The following is a 25,597-nucleotide window of genomic DNA, read 5'->3' on the forward strand; positions in this document are numbered from 1 at the left end:
GAGCAGGCTTGACAGGCTGAATGTGTTCCTTCCTAAAGAATGTTAAATATAGTGAATGAGTTTTTCTCATGATTTTTTTTTTAATAGTCAATTCTAATAAGAATTTTATTTAATCTTAGCATGGGCCTTGATGTCTGCCCATGATGGATACTGGATCAGTCGGTATGGTGGGTGTAAGAGCAAAGAGTGGTAGGTGGGACACATGGGTTGGCACTAAGTTGGCATAGTGGCTATAAAGGGCCATGAGGGTGGATGGGGGGGGGTCATAGGTTGGCATGGAAGGTATGAGAGTCATGGGTGTGGATGGGGGGGACCTAAGGTGGCATGGGTAGGTCATACAACCTTCCACCCAGTCCATCTCAGCACCTAGCAGCCTCTGCACACATTCCTGGGTCACCTGCCACGAATCCCATTTTCACGACCCACCCCAACCAAAAATCTGAACTTCCCAGGCATGTTCTCCCAGTTCAGGTTTGTGGAGCTGGGATTTTTTATGACTGGGGAGTGAAAATTCAGGCCAGTGTTTCAGGTCTGTGACTTTCCATCAGACTTTTCAATTGAACTTGGAACCGGATTAGCATTTTAAGTTTTACTGTTTAGAGAAGTACTTGAAAATATCAATACTTCTGTTTTATTCGATTGTGATCCATCAGATCAGATATTGTCCAGTAAAGTGAAAAATTTTCAAGTACTTTTTTTTTTGTTTGTTTTTATTCCAATTCAATCAAATCAAGTCCAATTCAGAGTCTCAACAAGTTGAGACATTCCCGATCCAAGCTGACAAGACCAGGCTCTCGCCTCCTGTCTTGGGCTTGATCTACATGATCCAAGCTGATTGGAGTAGGCATTGCTGCTTCTCCAAGGCTTGATCTCATTTGCATCTTAGCCAAAAGGCCGAGATGCCGCTTTTAAAAATTGCTTCAAATGAAGCTAAAATGTAACCTAATGACTTCAACCAAGCACAGCATGTCGATACCACACTTGATCTTAGCCAAAAGGCCAAGAAGCGATGACGAGTGAAAAATGGGATCTCTCAAAATTCAGCAGCTGTACTCCCAGTGTAATGAATACATTTGAGCACATAGCGTTATTAGTATGATTGTGTATTTTAGTTTGTACTATTGTTTGATAGCACCACCAATCAGAAGCTGTGGGCAGCTGAGATTCAGAAGAGTATCTCCAGGGATTGCAAGTACGTTCTGTTAGCTTCTGAACAGCTCGTGGGTGTATGCCTGTTCGTCTTTATCCGACCACAACATGCACCATATATCAGGTTAGTCTGTTTTGAAGCATTATTTGACACTGCAAATATTTTTATTCTAGCTGTGTTTCTACCAAGTGCAATCAAGATTAAATATTGCAATATTATTTGATCTATCCAGTAACTTACACCAGTGCATTTAAAAAAATCTAAGTCTCCCATCCTGGGGCATCTTGACATAACTCAAATTTGATTGAAGCCTGGTGAAGAAACCCAAGGTGGTGTATGTATCATTAGTAGTTTCTAATGTTAAATCATTAACATAGGAAATGTTCATAAAAGTTATACCAGTGTCAAATATTTAACACCTTGGGCGTGCCAAGGTGCCAACCAGTCAGATTATCAGGTCACTTCCACTGTTGTCATTGACCATGAACTCTCCATTTTCTGCAAGTAAATCCCAAAAATAATGCTCAAGATAAAATGTGAGGTGCAAAATCTTCTTGTGACACTTCTGTTTGACACAAAATGTATCCACCCTAGGGTGGGTGGAGCAGCAATTGTGTGGCTTCACATAATTATTCGTAAGAAAGGCCATTCATCTCACCTAACTCACCAACCAGAATGCCCCTAAAGCTCTCCCTTCCCCATTCCATGACAATGCCCACTTGGTTCTTAAAAGATCTTATACTCTCCGCCATTATCATCCTTCCTGGCTGTCTTTTTATTATTTTAAAAATTTCATCTATTTTCACCTGTACTGAGATATAGTGAAAAGTATTTTTTTGCATGCTATCCGTGCAAATCATACCATACATAGCTTGCAAAGAGTCGCCATGCTCCAGCGCCATCTTGAAACAGGAATGTGGTCAATTCACGGTGCGATCAGTAACAAATCCCCATTCTCTCTCCACTCCCTATGTTGTGGAGTCTGACCAAGTATTTTAGGACCTTGTGTCGAGGTCCGGTTTTGTGACTTCGAAGAACACGACCAACAAAGAAATAAAGTTTTAAAATGAACTACAAAAATAAAGACAGCAACTTGCACAATGAATTGCTGCCCGACATTAACATATCAATAGATGTGTGCACGCACACACACAATGCTTTAACACCCTGTCACATTCTGTCACACGCACTCAAATTCTCTCTCGTTCTCTCTCACTCTGGCTTGACAGAGACAATTGAATCCTAACTTTGCCTTTTGCCAATATGAATTTGTGATCCTTTGTCCAGCTCTTGCAGTTTAATTTTTCAGATTTCCTGTTGCCATTCTGTTTACATTACACACACCACTTTAAAATCACCAATGGAAAGAGTCTCTGTTGTTTCAGTTTGCTGTGTTAGATGGTAGGACAGTAGGATTTCACATTTTTGACTTTGAAAGCACTTTTGCAGGCATTGCAGTGATAATCCGTGTCATTTAGATTATTGAACGAAAGCTTTTAAAAAGGAAAGACTAAGGAGAAGCTTGCAAATTTGGCAGTAAAGAAAAATGTCAAATGTAGCAGTAACCTTTTACTACCTTGGTGTGAAAGTGCAGTAAACTGTCTGCCTGGTTTTTCTCTTTTCCAATACTGTTTGACTTGGTCCATTATATTGCATTCTTTCGCAGGTTAAATATCAAACGTATCTTGAAAACAAAACACACAATTTTGATTAAAAACTGTCCAGTAATGAACCACAGATCTAAAGGTTCAACAGCTGTAATGCTTTACGTTTGCATTGGTATGGTAATCGTTTTTTAATTGCCTGTTTAAACTCTCCAAGTCTAACTTTTATTGGCAACTCATATTTCAATCATCATTGAATTAAAGACATTATTATAGTAATAGCTTGGGATGTGAGTTGCAATGAAGTTACATACCAAGCATCGAGGCAATGATAGTAAAGTTGCAGCAGCTAAGGTGGGTTGAACACTTGGTTTCGGTGGCTACTACTAGACAATTCAAAAATGTATTTCACTGTGAAGTGAAGCTTGCTAAGCACTCTTGTGGTCAAGCTTGAAAGATACATTGGTCTTTGGGCAATCCTTGTAAAACAAAAAGTGGTATCTGAACTGATGCATGGGAGAATGATGCCTGTGACATGAAAAAGTTGCAGAAGTCGATTTTAGATTGGCCTGAGTCAGGCCAATCTGGCATCTGATGTCTTGCATGTTTAAAACATTTCTCACTAAAATCGAACTTAATTAATATGAGAACTCAAAACTTGTATTAAATTTGAAAGGACTGATAGCTTTAAAATCACACGGGATTCAGGGTGGCTGGCTCGATGGATACAGAACGGGCTTGGTCATAGAAGACAAGAGTAGTGGCGGAAAAATGTTTTTCAGAATGGAGATCTGTAGCTAGTGGTGTTTTTCAGGGATCACTGCTGAGACCTGTTGTTTGTAGTTGATATAAATGATCTGGAGGAAAAAGTGAGTGGTCTGATAAGTAAGTTTGCGGGTGACACGAAGATAGATGGAGTTGCTGATAATGCCAGGGACTGTCAGAGGATGCAGCAGGATGTAGATAGATTAGAGATTTGGGCACCAAAATGGCAGATGGAGTTTAACCCAGACAAATGCAAGATGATGCATTTTGGAGCATCAAATTTAAGTGTGAATTATACTGTAAATGACAGAACCCATAGGGACATTAACATATAGAGGGATCTGGGCGTGTAGGTCCACAGTTCTCTGAAAGTGGCAACACCGGTGGCCAAAGTGATGAAGAAAGCATATGGCATGCTTGCCTTCATCAGCCGGGGCATTGAGTACAAGAGTTGAGAAATCATGTTGCAGCTAAATAAAACATTGGTTAGGCTGCATTTGCAGTATTGCATGTAGTTCTGGTCACCACACTCCCAGAAGGACGTGGAAGCTTTGGAGAGAGTGCAAAGAGGGTTCACCAGGATGTTGCCTGTCTCGAGGGTGTTGATGAGGAGAGGTTGAATAAACTAGGGTTGTTTTCACTGGAAAGATGGAGGCTGATGGGAGACCTGAGAGAGAACTACAAATTTATGAGCGGCATAGACAGGGTGGATAGTCAGAGGCTCTTTCCCAGGGTGGAAGTGTCAATTACAAGGAGGCACAGGTTCACTGGTTTTAATTGAAGTGCCTATGAATGGCGTTTTGTGTAACATTTACAAAATTATTGATCGTTCAAATATAGTGTAATACTTATTCTTCCTTCCTGGTTACAGTTAAAAGTAAATTGCTTCAAAGGATTGGCTGGTGCAGTGGGCCAGACACTGTTGTTTCACCTCTGAACTTGGTTTCAAGTCCAGCCCAGAATTTTACCTGGAAGGAGTATAGAGAGTTATAATCTAGTTCCTAACATGTATCAACTCATAGTCTTAATTTTGCATTACTTGATTTCAAATTGAAAGTAAGAAGTCTCACAACACCAGGTTAAAGTCCAACGGGTTTATTTGGCAGCACAAACAGGTCATATACAGACTCAAAGTTTGAGAGACTTCTTACTGTGCTTACCCCAGTCCAACGCCGGCATCTCCACTTCAAGTTGATAGTCATACAATGAGAGATCAGGTCTAGGTTGGTGTGCAAAATTGAAAATTGTGCAGTGAGTGGTGCTGTACCAATATTGAGGCTGAGGCTAGTCATTGGCCAGAATAAATAGCCCTTTACCTGCTAGTAAACTGCTACACCTGACTGCAACTGTCTGAACTGACAAACTTAATTCTTTACTAAGTACTTAAATACTAAATATTCATCAACTTGAGCACAAAATTTGCAAAATAAAAGTAATAATGAAAGGTAAATATCTTGCAATAAACAATAAGTTGCTGGACAATTTTGCATTAAAGGTAACATTAAGATGTGAAAGATAATGAAATATTATTGACTTGTTAAACATTTCTTTTTCAAATAAATGTAGTTAGAGTTGAAGGTTCAGTTTTGCTCATCTGTTATGGAATTCTGTTTCAGGGATGTAGCAGTTGATACGGTAAAGACTGGAATGGGAGGAGCCACTGGTAACAAAGGGGCAGTTGCTGTGCACATGCTGTTCTATACCACCAGCCTCTGCTTTGTTTGTGCACATTTTGCTGCTGGCCAGTCACAGGTCAAGGAAAGGAATGAAGATTACATTGAAATAGCTCGCAAACTGAGTTTTCCAATGGTATGATCAATATCAGTATTGTTTGGATAAGTGCAGTAAATGAGTATTGCCAACATAATTTTGTATTATATTGCAAGCATTAAGGAGGATTCATTAGTTTCGATGTAACTTTTATTTTGATAGTTGACACAAGGCATGAAGTATTAAGTTTAATAATAAATGTGTGGGTGGGTAGCATGTTTATTGGGAATAGGTTTCGTCAATTGTTTCCAAGAACTTGGGACGCTTCAAAATTCTTAATAGCCAACGAGGTGCTTTGAAGTGTTGTGATGTAAGAAGCTTGGCAGCCAATTTGAGAACAGCAAACTCCCGCAAGCAGCAATGTGATAATGCCCAGAAAATCCGTTTTTAGTGATGTTGAGTGAGGAATAAATATTAATGTATTTCTAGCATTCATTCTGTTTAAAGTGAGCTGAAGTCTGATGTATGAAATAATGGTGATCAATCTGTGAATGGAACTGGCTTCACTCATTTTCCTGAGGGAAGTTTTTCACATATATTATGTTGTAAAGTTTGCATTTTTGCACTTCAAATTTTTTCAGACTTATTTCTAAATAGTTTCTGGATACATAAGAAATAAGAACTAGGAGCAGGAGTAGGCCTTCTGGCCCCTGAGCCTGCTCCACCATTCACTAAGATCATTGATCTTTTTCATGGACTCAGCTCCACTTATCCACCCGCTCACCGTAACCCTTAATTCCTTTACTGTTCAAAAATTGATTTTTCCTTGCCTTAAAAACATTCAATGAGGTCGCCTCAATTGCTTCATTGGGCAGGAAATTCTATAGATTCACAATCCTTTGGGTGAGGATGTTCCTCCTCAACTCAGTCTTAAATCTGCTCCCCCTTTCTGCTATCTTATCTATTCCCTTCATCATGTTATGTTTCTACAAGATCCCCCCCTCATTCTTCTAAATTCCAATAAGTATAGTCCTAGTCTACTCAGTCTGTCCTCATAAGCCAACATTCTCAACTCCTGAATCAACCTCATGAATCTCCTCTGTACCCCCTCCAGTGCCAGTACATCCTTTCTCAAGTAAGGAGACCAAAACTGTACACAGTACTCCAGGTGTGGCCTCACCAGCATCTTGTACAGCTGCAACATAACCTCCCTGTTTTTAAACTCCATTCCTCGAGCAATGAAGGACAATATTCCATTTGACTCCTTAATTACCTGCTGCATCTGCAAACCAATTCCTTGTGATTCATGCATAAGGACACCCAGGTCCCTCTGCACAGCAGCATGCTGCATTTTTTTAACCATTTAAATAATAGTCTATTTTGCTGTTATTTCTGCCAAAATGGATGACCAACATTGTACTCCATCTGCCAGACCGTTGCCCCCTCACTCAAACTATCTATATCCCTCTGCAGACTTTCAGTGATCTCTGCACACTTTGCTCTACCACTCATCTTCATGTCATCTGCGAACTTTGACACACTACATTATTGGACAGTTTGGTTAAGTAAGAAAATTGATCATCTTGATGTCCCTTTTCCATTATAACTGGTTTTGGCTGGTCTTTTAAACAATTCAAAAATGACACATAGAGGGGGTGAAAGCTGAACTGTAGGTCTGCAGAAAATAAGCTCACAAAGGACAATGAGGGATGGAGGAGCTGGTGATTATTTAGGCAGTAGGCCTGGTTTGCCACCTGGATCTATAGGCCAAAAATCGAGGAAAGTAAGTTTTGTGGTAGCCAACTGTTAATAAATTTTCCCAGTGTGACTGGTAGAGGAAAGAAGAAGAAACATCTGTAGACGTGTGAATGTTTTCCCAAAAGAACTTGTTTGCAATTTCACAATTGTCAAAGCATCTCTGATCACAGAGAAGTCTCTTTTTTTAAAGAAAGAAGCTTGTATATTTTCTTGCGGCAAAAGGGGGAGAAATAAATCCTGACAACAGAGAATATGAGAGCCATACGGACAGTGAAAGACAGAGATTTTTTAAAAATTATAAATTTAACAATGGAAGCCACCATTGCAAGCAGCCAATATAGCTGTATTATTTTTATTCCACAAGTACATGCTACTAACAATTGATGCTATTATAGAAATCTTAACTGAGTTATTACATTCTACTCTTAAGGCAGATGTCATGTTTACACAGTGGGCCACTTAAGAATTGGCCACATGTATTGCTCATTGTAGTACCATTGAACTGAATTGTTTCAGAGAGCATTGAAATACTTTCCACATTCCACAGTGGCCTTGGGCGCATATAAACCAGAAGATAGAGGCAGCAGTTTTCCTTCTCTGAATCACATTAGTGAATCAGTGGGTTTTTACAACAATTCAGCAGCTTTCATGGTCACTTATATAATTTTACACTTGACATGGCATTTAAACTCTCAACCTGTGGGCTACTAATGCAGTACGTCATTACACAGTCATACCTTTTGTAGGGAAAAAATAGTGCAATTGGTTGTTATGGCTGTGGCTCAGTTGATAGTACATTTGTTTTTAAATTAAGCCTCATTCCAGGGCTTCAGCACAAAAATCAAGGTAATGGGCCCTATTTTACCATTTTGATTCTAAGCGCTGGGCGGACTTGAAACTAGGAATGTTTCAGATCCGACTTTTTGACCATTCTCAGGCGCCCCATACGCACCTTGCCTGCGATATCAGCGATTTCAAATCGCACTGCACAAGCCTGTGGGTGGGGTTTAATGCATCCGAAATCCTGCAGCTCCGATCGGCCCCGCCAACGGCGCATGCGCAAAACAAAAGAATGCCGCTCCCCTGTCACATCGCTCTGGGCTGGATAATGCCTTCCCCTGGCCCCAACAGACATTGCCCCACCCCCACAACATTATCGCCCCTCCCCGCCTCCCCCTCACACTGATCTTGAGCAAAGAGCCATTGGACCCACCTTACCCATCCCACCGATTTGAAGCAGAGAGCCGTCGGACGCTCGGTTCTTACCTCCTCACTAACTGGAGCGCTCAAATCGGACTTTTGTGGAGCATGTCTGTTTCGCGCCGATTCTGGATGGGCGAACACAGCGATAAAGGGGGAAGTTGGGTGTGCAGCCCATTAAGTCAATTTAAATGCGTGCAAATGCATTTAAATGGCCATCGGGCCCATTTCGGGCGTGGTCCCGATTGCGACCGTTTTCAGGCCTTGATAAAGGGGGAACCGGTAGGCGCGGATCACGCTACTTGACTCGCGCCTGACTTTACCAAGTTTTTGCACCTGAAAACGGGCGCAACGTGATGGTAAAATCGGGCCCTGAGTCTCCAATGCAGAACTGAGGGAGTACTGCACTTTTGGCAGTGTTATCCTTTGGATGAGACTTTAAACTGATTTGTTTGTTTGATGGATGTAAAAGATCTGTGGTGCTATTTTGAAGAAGAGCAGGGGAATTATGCCTGGTGTTCTGGCCAATATTTATTCCTCAGTCAGTACCACAAAAGCAGTTATCTGCTCATTATTACATTGCTGTTTATGGAGTTTATTGTGCACAGATTAGCTGCCCCGTTTCCTAAATTGCGATAGTGACTACACTTCAAAAGTGCTGTAAAATGCTTTGAGAAGTGCTGGCTGCGAAAAGTGCTATATACTGCATATTTTTAAAATACCTCATTATCTTGTGATTTTTATTTTGATAAAATACATAGCCCATCTTTTACAGCCAAACTGCTTTCCTAAACATCAAGTTTAAAATAAACTTCTGCTATGATGTCGAGCTGTAATCTTCGGATACTGTTTACATTGTCCAACAGGAATTATGAACAGCCTCAATTTTTCAAAAAGTGGATGTTGCTTATTTAAAGCCTGCTTGCTATTGAAATGTATAAATTGCACCATTCGTCTCCACGATTAATGAGCTGAATCAAATTACATTGGAAATCAATGTTAGCTTTTCTGAGGGCTAGACTTTATGCAAGGACCTGCAATATAACAGGAAATTCTCAACTATCTCCTTTGCTCCAGCTAAAATTAACTTGCATCTGTTTTGTTTCACTGAATTACAGAGATAATGCAAAATTTTTAGTTCCATGAAAATTAGAAGAGTACAGAATAGACCATAGGATATAGGGGCAGAATTAGGCCATTTGGCCCTTTTGAATCTGCTCTGCCATTCAATTATACTTAATAAGTTTGTCAACCCCATTCTCCCCATATTTCCTGCAATTTTTTTTGTCTACACACCACCTCCTCCTCCACCCACCCCCCCCCCCCCCCCCCCCCCACTGCTGGTTCCAAGTTGTAACAGCAAGACAGGTCTGCCCACTCAGGTGTGCTTCCAACAGAGCTCAACTAATATAGCAAAGACTGTCTGCACAGCTAAGCTAGGAATTGGGAAAACCCACCGAACATTTGTGACCTGTATTTTGGTAATATTGTTACGATTGCTTTTCCCCATAACCTTTGATCCCCTTACCAATCAAGAACCTTTCTAAGTCTGTCTTAAGTGCACTCAATGACCTGGCCATCACAGCCGTCTGTGGCAATGAATTCCATACATTCGACATCCTTTGGCTGAAGAAATTCCTCCTCATCTCGGTCCTAAAGGGTTGTCCTTTTATTCTAAGGCTGTGCCCTCCGATCCTAGTGTCGCCTACTAATGCAAGCATCTTCTCTACGTCCGCTCTTTACAAGCCTTTCAGTATTCTGTAAATTTCAATGAGATCCCCCCCCCCGAATCCTTCTAAACTCCATTGAATACAGACCCAGAGGCCTCAAATGCGCCTCATACATTAAGCTTTTCGTTTCTGGGATCAGTAGGGTGCTGGTTAGAACAGCTGAGAACACAACTTCCAAGCAGTAGCTCAGGAACAAAGTGGTAGAAATTTGTCTTGGATGATATTGCATACTGGGTACTATCAGATTGGTTCTCTGTTAAATGCAGAATCTGGTATTCAGTTCATTTACTGCGATAGAACTTAATATCAGGTTTTTGATCTGATGTTTTTTTGCATCAATGCCTGAGATGAGTTTCTACCACAAGAGTCCAAAGATGTGCGGGTTAGGTTGATTGGCCAGGTTAAAAATTGCCCCTTAGAGTCCAGAGATGCGTAGGTTAGAGGGATTAGCAGGTAAAATATGTGGGGGTAGGGCCTGGGTGGGATTGTGGTCGGTGCAGACTTGATGGGCCGAATGGCCTCCTTCTTCACTGTAGGGTTTCTATGATTTCTATGAAGAGGTTATGGACCAATTGTTGTACTTCCCCAAAAAAACTGAATTGTGTTAATACCTCCATAATATAAGAAAACCAAGTTGAGAGAATAGCAATCGTAACAATATTACCAAAATACAGGTCACAACAAACATTCAATGGGTTTTCCCAATTCTTAGCTTAGCTGTGCAGACAGTCTTTGCTATATTAGTTGAGCTCTTGTTGGGAGTACACCTGAGTGGGTGGACCTGTCTTGTTGTTACAACTTGGAACAGGGATGGGGGCTGTAGAGAAAAAAGAATTGCAAGGAAAAATAATAAAGAAAGATATAGGGTAGGATTTTCCAACCTTTCCCATCAGCGGGATCTTCCAGCGGCCAGCGAGCAATGCAAGTGACCATTGACTTCAACGAATCAGAAGATCCTGCTGGCGGCCACAGATGCCTCCGCCGCAGGAAAACACTTTGGGGGGCGGCGGGGAGTGCCAGAAAATCCCAGTCATAGTTTGCAACAAGTGAGATTGGGAGGATACAAGTGAAGGAAGGATTGCTTAACATAATGTGGCAAATATTGCAAGAAAACAGCCTAGGTACAGAAGCAGGTCTTGGATGATGTTGGGATTTATTTTTGGTTATAAGGTGGGAAATGTCCTACATGAAAAAGAAAACCAGGTCTTTGGAGGCATTGATTTTTAAAAAACACATGTTAACACAAGAGTGCAATGTATTTAAAACAAACATTTTTTGAACTAAAATATATTGTAAAAGTTTCAGGGTTCCACACACAACTTTTAGGACAAGGAGGGTTACTGAAATGTTTAGTATTAAGCCAGCTGCTTTCCCTTTCTTCTGTCATAAGCTTCATGGTTCCTTCTAGTAAGATTAGTGTACAGAAAATTACAAGGATCGTGCTCTTAAATTCATGCTAGGAATGTATTTTATTTCTGAACCGTGTGCCCTTCATTTTCTTTAGGGGAGATTACTGTTTTCTCATGATTATATATTTTGGTGTGGAGATTTCAATTACCGCATTGATCTTCCAAATGAAGAAGTAAAAGACCTGATAAGGCAACAGAACTGGGACACTCTTCTGTCAGGGGACCAACTTATTAATCAGAAAAATGCTGGACATGTAAGATGGAAGGTTCTTTTTCAAAAGTCATGTTTGAATTTTATCAATATTAAGTAGCTTGTGCCAACTTTTGAAATATTAAAATATCTTAGAATATTGTCAAATACATCTTATCTCGGGCAATGATATCAGGAAGGAGTTGGAAAAAGCATGTCTTGATCCATCTGTAATTGCACTTAGATTCATTCTCAAGAAGTAGACTTGACGATATATGAATCATCTAAATCATTTAAATTGAACCTGTTGAGGCAATGCATTTATGTCCTATCACAAGCTGGTAGTATTGTCTTGTGATAGGCTTCCTATCTGCTGCACACAAACTAAAAAGCATTCATATACTTTAGCTTGGAATGATAAATTCCTTATGGAATGAAATTGTAAATCACTGCAATGAACCATTACTTTTAGATCTACGATAAAGAATGTACATAAAAGCAAACAGGCTCAGCACATCATGTTTCTCTCTGCAAGAATGCTGCTAAGTATATCCAACATTTTGAATTTCCAGCATTCATGGTATTTTGCTTTTGTAAAGAATGTTAATGGTGGAACAAGGCATGCAGAATTATCTCAAAAGGTTGCTATAATGGAGGCAATTATACAGCTATTTTTGCTTAAACTACTGCATATTATATTGCATTGCATTGAATTTTATAATATGCCCCACATTTTAAATGACCAGTCAGTCCATTGAACCTCTGGGGAAGTCTCAGCATGAGAAAAATAAGAAACATTAACAGGCATTACACCTATGTTTTCATAACAAAATAATAAAGAAAGCGCTCCCCCCCAAAAAAAACCCCACTGCATACAACCCACAGTTCTATAGTTGCCAGTGTAATTCTGGTCTATAAGGTCAGAACATAGTTATAGTATATCTTTGCAGTGAGTAACATGTTCTAGCTCTCAGTCTGACAGTCAGATACTGTCCAAAGATGTGCGGGTTAGGTTGATTGGCCATGCTAAAAATTGCCCTTAGTGTCCTGAGATGCCTAGGATGGAGGGATTAGTGGGTAAATATGTAGGGATATGGGGGTAGGGCCTGGGTGGGATTGTGGTCGGTGCAGACTCGATGGGCCGAATGGCCTCTTTCTGTATTGTAGGGTTTCTATGATTTCTATGATACAGTAGTTAAATCATTTTTATTTCTTCTTGCAGATTTTTCGAGAATTTTTAGAAGGCAGAATAAATTTTGCACCAACTTACAAATATGACCTGTTCTCTGATGATTATGACACAAGTGAGAAATGTCGGACTCCAGCCTGGACAGATCGAATTCTATGGAAAAGAAGAAAATGGCCTGTTGACAAATCAGGTACAAGTTAGTTGCATTGGAGTACCATGCTACCTTGCTCCTTATTCCTCATACTTCTGTTTTATCTTGTGTTGCCTTGACTCTGCACTATATGCATAATTCCACAATTCTTACACCACTGACCCCTCCCCACCCCCCTGAGGAGTATCTTCATTTGCATAAAGCATAAAACCGAGATTGGCTTACTACACCGGGTTACCAATTCCCCAACCATGCTTCTTTTAAGCATCGATACTTTGCTCTTTAATGTTTGGGCTTTCTACATGTGACTAGTTGGTTGTTTTGTAATATACAGAACTGTGTTTAAATTGTGCAAGTTGTATGCAGAGTACAAAATATCCTGCCATTTCTGATAACTTTAAACAACTAAAACAGTAAGTCAGCTGCTGCTGCTCCAACATTCTCGTTTTGTGCAGAAACCTGTCTTCGTTTTTTTTATCAGGAGAGGCAAGAGGGGCTTGCACAACATTTGAATAGAATTAGTGCAAAGGTCATACATTCCAGCTATTGTTGTAGGCATGTTTGCCTCATTGCATGGTGAATTGCATGGTGAATTGGGAGTTAACATGTTGCATAATAAAAGAAGTTAAGGTGCTTAATGCAAATCTATCATTCAAATTAAAGAAGCTATTCACTGGCTCGCTGTCCTTGGCTTATTTAATTTCTTACAGACATTATGGGCAAGAAAGTTCATGCTTTATAAATTATGTTCTATGTTTTTCAGCTGAAGACCTGGATTTGTTGAATTCCAGTAATAAGGATGAACCTAAGTTAACTAATTCATGGAGCCCTGGAACACTGGTATATTATGGAAGAGCAGAACTGAAAACATCTGATCATAGGTACGTCAAACATGTCGGCTGGGGTTCTCCCCAAAAAATTCTAAATGCTGAATTTGCATAAAAGCTGGAGTAACTCCCACTGGTCATTTTAGCGGGATTTTCAAAATAAATCTCCAACACTCTGTGCATCACAAAGTGCCCTAGGGTGAATCATGATTTTTTAAAAAATAAGGGAGCAGGGCCTGTTCCCACTGAAGAGGCCAGCAGCATAGCACTGAGTGGGCCACTGCGCATGCACCGATCTGTCAGAGCGGAGATCATCGCATGCATAGTCGCCCCGCACTGCCAGCCTCCTGATCTCTGGCCAGTCCCACGACCCCGCAACGCCGGCCTCCTGGATGCCTGCGGGCCAGCCCTGACCCACCACCACCACCACTCCACCACCACCCTTGACACTGCCAGAAGTCCGTGGCCCGGAGACGCGCGGAGGCCATGGCACTTATTGGGAAGCCCACTAAACGGGTTCCACTTATGTCTCCCGGCCTGCTGTGCTGTTAGAGCAGTGCAATGGGCTGGGAGAATCGCCCCCGTCATTGTTGAAGCAATATGAAGCCTAGATTATTTTAAAACAAATTTATAAAAGTCAAATATCTGAAATGTGTAAGAATCTTCCAATTAATATCAGTAATGTTTACTTTTGAATTTATCATTTGGTCTCTCAGTAAATTTGTCACCCATAAATTATGGCATTTAAAAAAAAATGCCTGAGACTTGTGGCTGCACTAAAGGAAATGTATATTGAGGCACTTTCCGAGGGTTTACTTCACTCTGCCCCAATTGGGTTGTCCAGAGACAGATTTGCGATTTGTAATCAGGCAGTCTGGTACACACTAGAGTAGAAGGGTAAGAAAATTGTCTTGTGTTTCTATCCTAGCTGAGAAATATTTAGATGGGCCTAAGTGTTTTACTGATTTATCGTTTTCTCAGTTGGCATTTTGGATATGTAGCTAGGGAAACTGTAAGGTATAAATCAGCCAATGTGCAGTATTGCCTGGGTTGACATAAGAATGATTTGCTTGATGTGTTGTGGTGCTGAGGTAACACTATTAAAATGTATTCTCAATTTGATGAGTTGCTGCTGAACTTCAAGGGAATCGTTCATTTCAGGACAGGGAACATTTAAATCTATTTGCAGTTTGTGAAGTACCAGTTCACCCGTGTCAGTCATCAAATTCCATGATTTTCAGAGTCTTGCTTAACTTGTAGTGGACTGGTTTGTTTAAAACAACCTAGTCTATGAATGACTACACAAAAAAGATGTGCATGTCACACAATTCAGCAAAGGGAATTGATACGTTTGTGTGGATTGAGAAAAGGGCAAAAAATAATAGTCGTAAGCATTGATTATGTATTTCAGTCTATTGTGATCAGACACATAATGCTCCATTTCTTTGTTCATTATAAATTCTAAAATTCTGCACGAGTTGTATATAATGTTCTTTTTACTTTGTTAGGCCTGTTGTTGCTACTGTAGACATAGACATATTTGACGTGGATCCTGAAGCTCGACAAAGAATATACAAGGAAGTTATTGCTCTGCAGGGACCTCCTGATGGCACAGTGGTAGTGTCATTGACCAGCTCCTCCCCGAACCAGGAACATTTTGATGATAACTTGATAGACCAATTGCTTCAGAAGTTTGCTGCATATGGCGATGTTATTTTGATACGGTAACAAAATGTATATTTGTCTTCATCCAGCTTATTTATAGAATATAAACATTTTTTGTAAAAGAAAATAGCAAATGCCCTGGCTCCATAGAACCCATAGAATTCCTACAGTGCAGAAGGAGGCGATTTGGCCCATCGAGCCTGCACCGACAACAATCCCACCCAAGTCCTATCCCCATAACCTCACATATTTACCCTGATAATCCCCCTAACACTAAGGGGCAATTTTTGCATGGCCACACTCCCACATCTTTGGAGTGTGGGAGGAAACCAGAGCACCCGGAGGAAACCCATGCAGACACGGAGGGAATGTGCAAACTCCACACAGTAACCCAAAGTCGAATTGAACCCAGATCCCTGGCGCTGGGAGGCAGCAGTGCTAACCATTGCCAGCATGCTGCCCCTGAAATGCTTTCCAATCTGCAACTGTCCTCTTGCTAAACAATAATTTGGATTCTTGTTGATATGTGTTTACCTAACAATTGAAGTTTATGGTATTAAAATGGATAAACAGCCATCCTTAATATGGCTTTTGGTTTGGTAGGAGATGGTTTGAAGGGCATTGGGGAAATGTAGAAAAGAATTTAACACAGTGGTTATTGAGTCATAGAAGTTTACAGCATAGATGGAAACAGGCCTTTCAGCCCAAATTATTCATGCCGCTCAGTTTTTACCACTAAGCTAGTCCCAATTGCCCCATATGCCTCTATACCCATCTTACCCATGTAACTGTCTAAATACTCTTTAAAAGACAAAATTGTACTCACCTCTACTACTGCCTCTGGCAGCTTGTTCCAAACACTCACCACCCTCTGTGTGAAAGAATTGCCCCTCTGGACACTTTTGTATCTCTCCCCTCTCACCTTAAACCTATGCCCTCTAGTTTTAGACTCCCCTACCTTAGGGAAAAGATGTTGAGTACGGTTAGAATATGGAATTCTCAAGGCCACGGGAAGAAGCTGGAGAGTTAGATTAAACCTGGTAGTTTAAACGGAGGAAAATGCCAGTATGTAATTGATGAGCCAGATTTCTTGTTTTTGCATTGTAACATCCTGTGGTTCTATAAGTGGTACGAAAAGAGATTTTGATTTAGAATCTGAAACAAAGGGATTCATTGAAAAATACTAGAAAATTATGATTTCCTGACAGAATTTTCTGATCTCTTAAATTCTCTATTTGCAGAAATAATTTGTTAATCTTGCAGTGTGAATATTTTGCATCAAAAAAGTTCTAGCAGCCATTAATCAGCTTTGCATCACTGACTAATGACTCGGCACAAAAACTGCATAACGTACACTCAAAAGGTAGCACGAACTATGCAAATGTCAGGGAATGATTTCAAGGTTGTAATCATTTTGGGTCCAATTAAATTTCTCATTGGAGTTTCCAATCTTGGGTCCAAGAAAAACCCTTGATGAGAATTTAAACTACCAATTTTCTTTGACTACAAACTACCACCAGAGTGCATTAATTGTTGAACCATTTTCACATGCATCAGATTTCTATGATCAGTTCTATGTTCTTTTTCAGGTTTGTAGAAGATAAAATGTGGGTGACATTCTTGGAAGGCAGTTCTGCTCTAGCAGTGCAGAGGTTAAATGGCACTGAAGTAAGTAAAAGTCCTGACCAGCATTGTAAATGACATTTGCTAAATTTTGCTCACTTAAAGCACTGAGAATATGTTTCTATGCAAAGCTGTTATTTCTGTCTACTGCCAGCCTGCTATCTTGCACCCTCCGCATATGATCATATCCTATTTGCATCAAGTCCCATTTACCCTTCACTCCTGTGCTCTATGACCTCCATTGGCTCCTGGCTCCTGTCAAAACTTCGTAGACTCAATCCTGCCTATCCAGCTCCAAACCGCTGAGATTTCTATATTCCTTTTAGTTTGGCCTCTTTCCAACCACAACTTTCAGCATTCCACCATTGGTAGAAATGTATCTGTCTAGGCCCTAAGTTCTGGAATTTCCTTCCTAAATCTCTTCATTTCCCTCTTCTCCCAAGTTGCTTCTTAAAACTTAACTCTTTGACCAAGCTTTCAGTGACCAATGTCAAATTTTGTTAACACCTCTGTGGTCTACCTTGGAACGTTTTACAACATTAAATGTGCTTTGGTGCAGAACAACTGACCTTTACAGTTGGCATTGAGATGATCTGTTTGTTCCTCTGCTTTGCGTTAGTGAGCATATTATGCTGAGGAATTTTATGGAGACCCTAACGAAGGTTAAAATTAATAATCTTAACCTGAATACTGACAGATGGAAGTGACTAACTTGATAGTTTCTTCCAGAAAATATCCTGAATGAAACATTCTGGTGGGGAAAAAAATGTCATTCTATCAATACAGGTTTTGGGCAGGACACTCGATATTCGCCTAAAGAATCCAGATTGGAGCAGCAGATTGGAAGAAGAGATGAGTCTGGAAAGAATTGGCCTTGGTTTACCAGTCTCTACTAGTTCCATGCTGCTTGGAGAGGATACAGATGTTTCTGCTGACTATGATATGGAAGGTATGGACTAGTAAGTGTGTGAGCATATAGTTAGGTTAAAATCACATTTTCAAGTTTTACTTCCTTTAAATTAGAGAATGACCTTGTACTCTTTTTTTTGTGAATTTGTAAAACATAGCTCAGTGTCACTTAATGACTACAATATATTAATGTATAACAATTTGCAGTAAAATGATTTGGTTGTGAATAAATTGACCCATAGATAAGCATCCATCAGAAGTTAATTAACATTTTCAATGTTTCTTATTTAGACACATTAATAAATTATTGACAGTTTATGCAACTAATAACTAAATGTCATTTAGAAATGAAATTGTGGGAAAAATAAAACTTCTTTAATATTGTTTGGGTATTCTATGTAACTTTTAATTGTGGAATCCATTTTTGATCAACATTGGTGGATAGTCAAATAATCACTTGTACAAACTTAAACAGAGTAATTTTGCCTTGAATGGCAAGCTCAGATGCAAGTGCAGATATTTAATAATGTAATTAAATTAACCTAGTTTAGTATAAAAGCACTTGTTACTAGTTTGTATTGCATGTAATATTTCAAATACTGTTTTAATTCAGGTGACGTAGATGATTATAGTGCTGAAGTAGATGAAATATCTCAGCATTTGCAGCCTGCCTCTGGCTCAGGCTCTGGCACCTCTCCTGGTTCAACCCCGAGGACAAGTCCGTGTCCATCGCCCACAATACCAGAGATGCCTCCACCAACACTACCTAGCAGACCAAGTAGAGCAGCTCCAAGAGCTTCCGCAGTTCTACAGGAGCAGTCATATCAAGGTAAAGGTTTCCTGTGAATATTGATAGCATACAGAACTCATTATTGTATACAGACAAGCCTATCTCTTGTAACTTCCATGTGAGGAAATTGCCAATACTGAAACTACTGTGATTTAGTTACAAATCTACCAATTACGACTAGTTTGCATTGCTCAGCACGGAAGTACTGAAGGAAGGCCCTTTCTATTTCCATAGTATTGTGAAACATGAAAATGATAGGCTGTGATCCTTGAAATATCCTGAATAGACCAGAAGTCATGTATTCTCATGAGAGAACAAAAGAAACACAGGCAGTTTGGAGAAAAAGAAATCTGAAAAATTCCTCAAATGCCTTCAGGCAATAAAATCTAGTCCAGGACACCACATACTACAAGCTGGCAACTGGCTTGTGGATCTGCTATTCTCTCGGAAAAGAAGAACTGCCTTATATCTAGCCTTTCCTTAGTCTTATGGGTGTGTGCATGACACCCAGTCTATCGATCTAGTCTATTATTTTCATATAACTCTGTCAATTTACCCTGAAGTCTATGCATTTCTGAAGTGATTAGACCCAGCTTTTCAAACCTGTCTCTGTATGCCATCTGATAGCTACTTAAACCATGAACACTGGATTTCAAAGATAGGGGTAAATTTTTATTTCAAATGCCTTCTCCCTTTCCATGCTACCCGCAATAAAAAAAAACATCAAATTCTAAGAAAATAAATGATTTTATTTCTTCTTGTCTTACAAAAATCTGTTATGCTTCTTTAAAATAATAAAATGTAATGAGAAAAAATGAAGGCTGACTTCCAGTGAATGTAAAATAACATTTTTATTTGTATATTTCTCTTGCTTGGTTTTAGGCATCAGAAGCAAAGCAAGGTTAATATTAGAAAATTTAATCATAGGCCACTTTATTCACCTAGATTGTTTAACGCTGCCATATCAGCCTAAAGCTCTACCTATTGCGCCATTATTGTTAAATGATTGGTCATATAATATCTTCTTTCATAAATCAGATTCTGCAGAGTTCCAGCAAGTTTCAACACAGAAGGAAAGTAGTCAAATTCTGGAACCGAAGCGACCACCTCCACCACGTCCTACAGTGCCTCCTTCAAGACCTGCTCCACCACAAAGGCCACCACCTCCTTCAGGTACACATGGGTCTTCCCCCCCTCCTAGTCTTATGAACTTTCAACAAAGTAAAAGTGATGCAAGACAGCTCAGTTGAGTATTTAAGTTGGGCATCATGGAAAAGAAAATTACTAATCCTACAAGAACATTGTTGCCATCCATTTAGTGCTGGACTTGTATGTAAGGTTCATGCCTGTGTTTAATTTTTGCTAGCACTGGTGTGATAATCGTTGAGTACACTAAAATATAGTCCAAAGTTAGCTTTGTTGGTCCTAGGTAGTCAAAACTACAGTGGAATTTTCATTATCTTCCATCACCTGCTCTGTGTATAATAGAAATTGTAAAGTAGTCAAAGATCCCAAGATTTTTGTCCGACAAATGTACTGCATCAATGCCATAAGACATAGGAGCAGAATTGGGCCATTCGGCCCATTGATTCTGCTTTACCATTCAGGTTCTCAACCATATTCTCTCTCTTTTTTCCCTGTAACATTTGATGCCTTTACCATTTGCACGGAAATGAACACACAGTATAATACAAATAACAAAAGGTTTATTTTTCAAAAAAACAGACAAATGCGCAAATAATTAAATATTAAGTAGTTTGATATTCCGCAGATGGCTTTGTTCCTGCATAAATTCTGGATAAGCAGAAAACAGATATTGGAGTATTGATCGTAAAAGGTTCCATTCTATTCTTTCAGAAGTAGTTTTTAATTAATGTTTGTGCACTGGTTGGCATCAACTTAACATCCATCAATTTAACTCTTTGAGGATGAGTGTAGCATTCTTGCACTAGATAGCTAAATTTTGCTTCAGAATCCTTAATGTATAGTTTGAGTTTTTAAAATAAAAACATAGCTGAGCATTTTCTGACAATTTTGCTATTTTGTTTATATATAACATTAATTTAGATTTACGTAGCACCTTTTACATCCTTATACTATCCCAAGGCTCTTTACAGCCGGTTTGCGTAGTTTTGAACTGTAGTCGCCATTGTAATGTAGGCGGTATAATTCATCTACTGTTTTTCAGATAACTGTTTAATTCCATCTGAGATAGCAGGCAGGCAAATAAGAAAAGTGAGAGGCAGAGAAATCAAGAGTCAGAATCAAATAAGGACAGAGTACAAAATAGTAGGAACGGGACAAGGAACTTTAAAAGGACTAGCCTTAAGGTTTTATACCTGAACTCTCGAAACATTCAAAATAAAATGGATGAATTAGTTGCACAAATAGATTGAAGGGGATAATATAGTTGGGATTATGAAGACATGGCTCCAGGGTGACCAGGGATGGGAATTAAACATTCAAGAAGGACAGACAAAAGGAAAGGTAGTGGAATTGCATTGTTGATTAAAGAAGATATTGATACAATATTGAGGAAAGATAAGATGATGTGGAATCTGAATGGGACGAGTTAAGAAATGCAAAAAGCATTTGTGGGGGTGGTGTACAGACCAACAAACTGTAGTGGTAATGTTGGGAAAAGCATTAGACAGGAAATCAGAGATGCATGTGGTAAAGGAACATCTGTGATTACGGGTGACTTTAATCTGCGTATAGATTGGGTGAGTTAAATGAGTCAGTACAATAGAGGAGGAATTTCTGGAGTACATATGGGATGGTTTTCTAGACCAAAACATTGAGGGAACTAACAAGGTAACATTTTTTACTGGGTACTGTGCAGTGAGAAATGATTAGTTGGCAATCTAGTTGAGAGCGAATCCTTGTGGATGAGTGACCATAAAATTATAATCCTTAATCAAGGTGGCTAGTGAGGTAGTTGATTCTGAGGCCAGGGTCCTGAATCTCAAACAATGGTAGGCATTTATGGAGCGGGTAGGTGAACTCCCAAAAATTGTTTATTCCTATTTGGCGCAAGAGTGGAAAGGGAACTGTGGCCAAACCATGGTTTACAAGGAACATTAAAGATAGTATTAGATTCAAAGAATAAGCATAAAAATTGACAAGAAAAATCCTTGACAAGGATTGGGATTAGTTTAAAATTCATCAAGGCAGATCAAGGGATTATAAAAACTGACTGTAAAAGTTCCTATATGTATATAAAGAGAGAAAGATTGACAGAAAATAATGTAGGGTCTTTACAGTCAGAAATGGGCAAATTCATAACAGGGAACAAAGGAATGGCTGAGGAACTAAATTCATACTTTGCTTCTGTCTTCACAAAGGAAGGCATGAACATTGTACCAGAAGTTCTGAGAAACACAGGTTTTAGTGAAGAATGAACAAAATCAGTATTAGTAGAGAAATGGTTTTGGGGAAATTAATGGGATTGAAAGTTGATAAATCCCTAGTGCCTGATAATCTTCATCTCAGAGAAGTGGCCCTGGAAATAGTAGATTGATTGTGGAGGTCATTTTCCAAAATTCTTTGGACTTTGGAATAGTTCCGAAAGATTGGAGGGTAGCTAATGTAAGCATGTTATTCAAAAAGGGAGGTAGAGAGAAAAAGCGAACTGTAGACCAGTGAGCTTAAGATTGGTAGTTGGGAAGTTGTTAGAGTCCATTATCAAGGATTTCATAGCATTTGAAAAGCAGTGGTACAATCGGACAAAAGCAAAATACTGCAGATGCTGGAATCTGAAACAAAAATAGTAAATGCTGGAAAATCTCAACAGGTCTGACAGCATCTGTGGAGAGAGAATACAGCCAACGTTTCGAGTCAGGATGATCTGATTTTCTGTTTTTGTATAATCAGACAAAGTCAGCATGGATTTACAAAAGAGAAATCTACTGGAATTCTTTGAGAATGTAACTAGAAGAGTTGACCAGGGAGAACCAGTGGATGTGGTTTATTAAGGCTTTCAACAAGGTCTCACATAGCAGGCTACCATTTAAAGTTAAAGTGCGTGGGTAGTGTCTTGAGATGGATAAAAAGATGGTTAGCAGAGAGAAAGCAAAGAGTTGGAATAAATGGTCTTTTTCCGATTGGCAGGCAGTGACCTTTGGGGTACCGCAGGAATCTGTGCTGGGACCCCAACTGTTCCCATTATATATTAATGATTTGGAAGAGAGAACTAAATGTATTATCTTCAGATTTGCAGATGGTAACAAAGTTAGGTGGGAGGATAAACTGTGAGATCGGTTTCAGATAAAGCTCGGCACAACTTCGTGGGCCGAAGGGCCTGTTCTGTGCTGTACTGTTCTAAGGATGCAGAGATACTTCAGCGTGATTTGGACAGGCTGAGTGAGTTGGCATATGCATGGCAGATGCAGTATTATGTAGATAAATGTGAAGTTATTCACTTCAGTAGCAAAAATAGCAAGGCAAATTATTATTTGAATGGGTATAAATTGGGAGAGGTGGATACTCAGCAAGACTTTGGTGTCCTTGTGCATCATTCACTGAAAGTAAGTGTGCCGGTACAGCAGACAGCAAGAAAGCAAAAAGTATGTCAGCCTTCATAGCGAGAGGATTTGAGTATAGGAATAGTGAAGATTTACTGCAATTGTATAGGGCATTGGTAAGGCCACACCTGGAGCACTGTGTACAGTTTTGGTGTCCTTATCTGAGGAAGGATGTCCTTGCTATAGAGGGAGCACAGCGAAGGTATACCAGACTGATTCCTAAGATAACAGGACTGTCATGTTAGGAGAGACTAAGTCGGTTAGGATTATATTCATTGGAGTTCAGAAGAGTGAGAGGGGATCTCATAAATTCTAACAGGGTTAGACAGGATATTCCTAAAAAATATTACTGATGGTGGAGGAGTCCAGAATCAGGGATCACAGTTTGAGGATAAGGGGTACCTTTTGGAACTCGGGTGAGGAGAAATTTCTTCACCCAGAGAGTAGTGAATCTGAAATTCACTACCACTGAAGGTAGTTGAGGCCGAAACAGTGTGTGATTTCAAGAAGGAACTACTTAGAGCTCTTGGGGCTAAAGGGGTAAAGAGATATGGGCGGGGGGAGGTAGGATCAGGGTATTGAATTGGTGATCAGCCATGATAATGAATGGTGGAGCAGGCTCAAAGGGTTGAATGGCCTACTCCCGCTTTTGTTTTTTATGCATGTTTCTATGTACTAGAACCTCTGGAGTAGAGCTTCAACAATAATTATTCTCATGCAAGAGTGCTACTACACAATTAAAGTGCTTGAATCTTAAGATGCTGCATATTCTTTGTAGGGTTTGGGAGGTGTTTAACAAAACACAAATCATATTGTATATAACTGGGAATAAGCACATTTGCAAATGGGAGCACAACCAAAGTGATAGATTAGATAGTCATATTAGCCTAACTGAAACCTGCATCTTTTGGTATGGTGTGAAATATTTGTAATTTGAATCATATAATGATATAGTTGCTTCAGTAAATAGTGAACCATTATTGATTGTCTGATTTTAAGCTACAGCAGGAACATGGTGAACATCAGAAGCTCTGGACTTTTATTTGCTATGTTGCAGACGATCTTCTGTTATGTGTATTAGACGTGAGCAAATTTGATACTCAGCAGTGTTATTGTGCTGACATGCTGAAATGTCAGCTACCATATTTGACAACCCAAGAAAGAGGAGGTATCAGTAATATGCATCCACTTACCAAGGCAAAAATACTTCCTACATATACAAATGTAGAGGGACCAGGGGGTAGAAATCACAACAAATAAAAGCATGAAAAATCCACTAATACTTTCCGTATTCTCAATAGGATGAACCATGTATTTCTTTTAGGCTGACTACCTATAGATGATGTAACACTCCATGCAGCTTTAAAAATACAAGAGGTTTTTTTTTTAGTGAAACCACTAAAATTATGTCAACTTGTGTGAATGATTTTGCAGTGAAATGAAGAAAATCATTCTACAAGTGATTCTTTTCTGCTATTGAAATTATGTTGATATGGAGGTTTATGTTTATTCTCTGATTGTGAATGGTTGGGGATCAGTGGATCTTGCCATTCTCTTAAGACTTATTGGTGGGATGCCTTATTGCTCCTTGTGAAGGGAAAAATGCTGGTGACTGCTTTAAAAATAGAAAGAGAAAAACAGGAGTTAATTTAAATCACCCAATCCGTTCTATAGTTTGGGGATATCTAAAATATTATATATAGTTTGGTAATCGTGGAAAATGAGGCCAGTGACAACCAAGGCACAAGAGTAGTTATTGCTTTAGTGATGTGTGTGTGTGTGCTACAGATGTCTGGTCTACCTGAGATTTCTAGACATTATTTGCTGCAGTAAATGTAACTACTAATCACATTTTTCACTGAATAATACATAACCCATGCATATTCGCAAATGCTTGCGTTTTGACTAAAATATGTCCTTTTGTTCTATTTGTATTATTCACCTTGTTGCATGCTACATTCATTTGAGTACTTTATCGTGTACAAACTATTGTGAAGGCAGCTGTAGAGTACCCCTCAATGCAGTAAAACATCCTAAACCGCTTCCTCGGAGCATTCTCAAACAACAAAAAAATACACCAAGCCACCTAAGGAGATATTGGGACTGATGACCAAAAGGATTGGTCAAAGTGCAGTGTGGAGCATTTTAAATGTGGAAAGAGAAGCAGAAAGGGGAAGAAATTTAGGGAGGTCATTTCAGAACTTGTGGACTTTGGAGACTGAAGACATAACCAGTGGTGGTGATTAGAATCAAGGAGTCAGAATTGGAGGATTGCTGATATCTTGGAGGGTTGTAGGACTGGAGGCGATAACTAATATGGAGGGGAAAGCCCTTGGAGGGATTTGACAGCAGGTTTGAGAATTTTAAAAATGAGTATTTAACTAGGACCCAATATAGGTCAATA

General features: G+C 39.5%; 1 protein-coding gene and 1 non-coding gene across 7 annotated transcripts in view; one reads left to right on the forward strand and one right to left on the reverse strand.

The window, feature by feature from the left end:
• Positions 1 to 25,597, forward strand: part of synj1 (synaptojanin 1) — a 114,431-nt gene that overhangs the window by 69,410 nt on the left and 19,424 nt on the right. For all 6 annotated transcript variants that reach the window (XM_078232818.1, XM_078232820.1, XM_078232822.1 and 3 more), the window contains 10 exons: positions 1,133 to 1,273; positions 5,136 to 5,328; positions 11,422 to 11,580; positions 12,739 to 12,895; positions 13,620 to 13,737; positions 15,192 to 15,407; positions 16,938 to 17,016; positions 17,758 to 17,920; positions 18,494 to 18,709; positions 19,709 to 19,843. In XM_078232818.1, the coding sequence (XP_078088944.1) occupies positions 1,133 to 1,273; positions 5,136 to 5,328; positions 11,422 to 11,580; positions 12,739 to 12,895; positions 13,620 to 13,737; positions 15,192 to 15,407; positions 16,938 to 17,016; positions 17,758 to 17,920; positions 18,494 to 18,709; positions 19,709 to 19,843 (1,577 nt within the window). The remainder of the gene's footprint in view (positions 1 to 1,132; positions 1,274 to 5,135; positions 5,329 to 11,421; positions 11,581 to 12,738; positions 12,896 to 13,619; positions 13,738 to 15,191; positions 15,408 to 16,937; positions 17,017 to 17,757; positions 17,921 to 18,493; positions 18,710 to 19,708; positions 19,844 to 25,597) is intronic.
• LOC144506710 (U2 spliceosomal RNA) lies at positions 813 to 1,011 on the reverse strand. Its single transcript, XR_013499949.1, has one exon. It is a non-coding gene; the product is annotated as a U2 spliceosomal RNA (small nuclear RNA).

Source organism: Mustelus asterias, chromosome 17, assembly GCF_964213995.1.
Source record: "Mustelus asterias chromosome 17, sMusAst1.hap1.1, whole genome shotgun sequence".
Classification (NCBI taxonomy): Eukaryota; Metazoa; Chordata; class Chondrichthyes; order Carcharhiniformes; family Triakidae; genus Mustelus; species Mustelus asterias.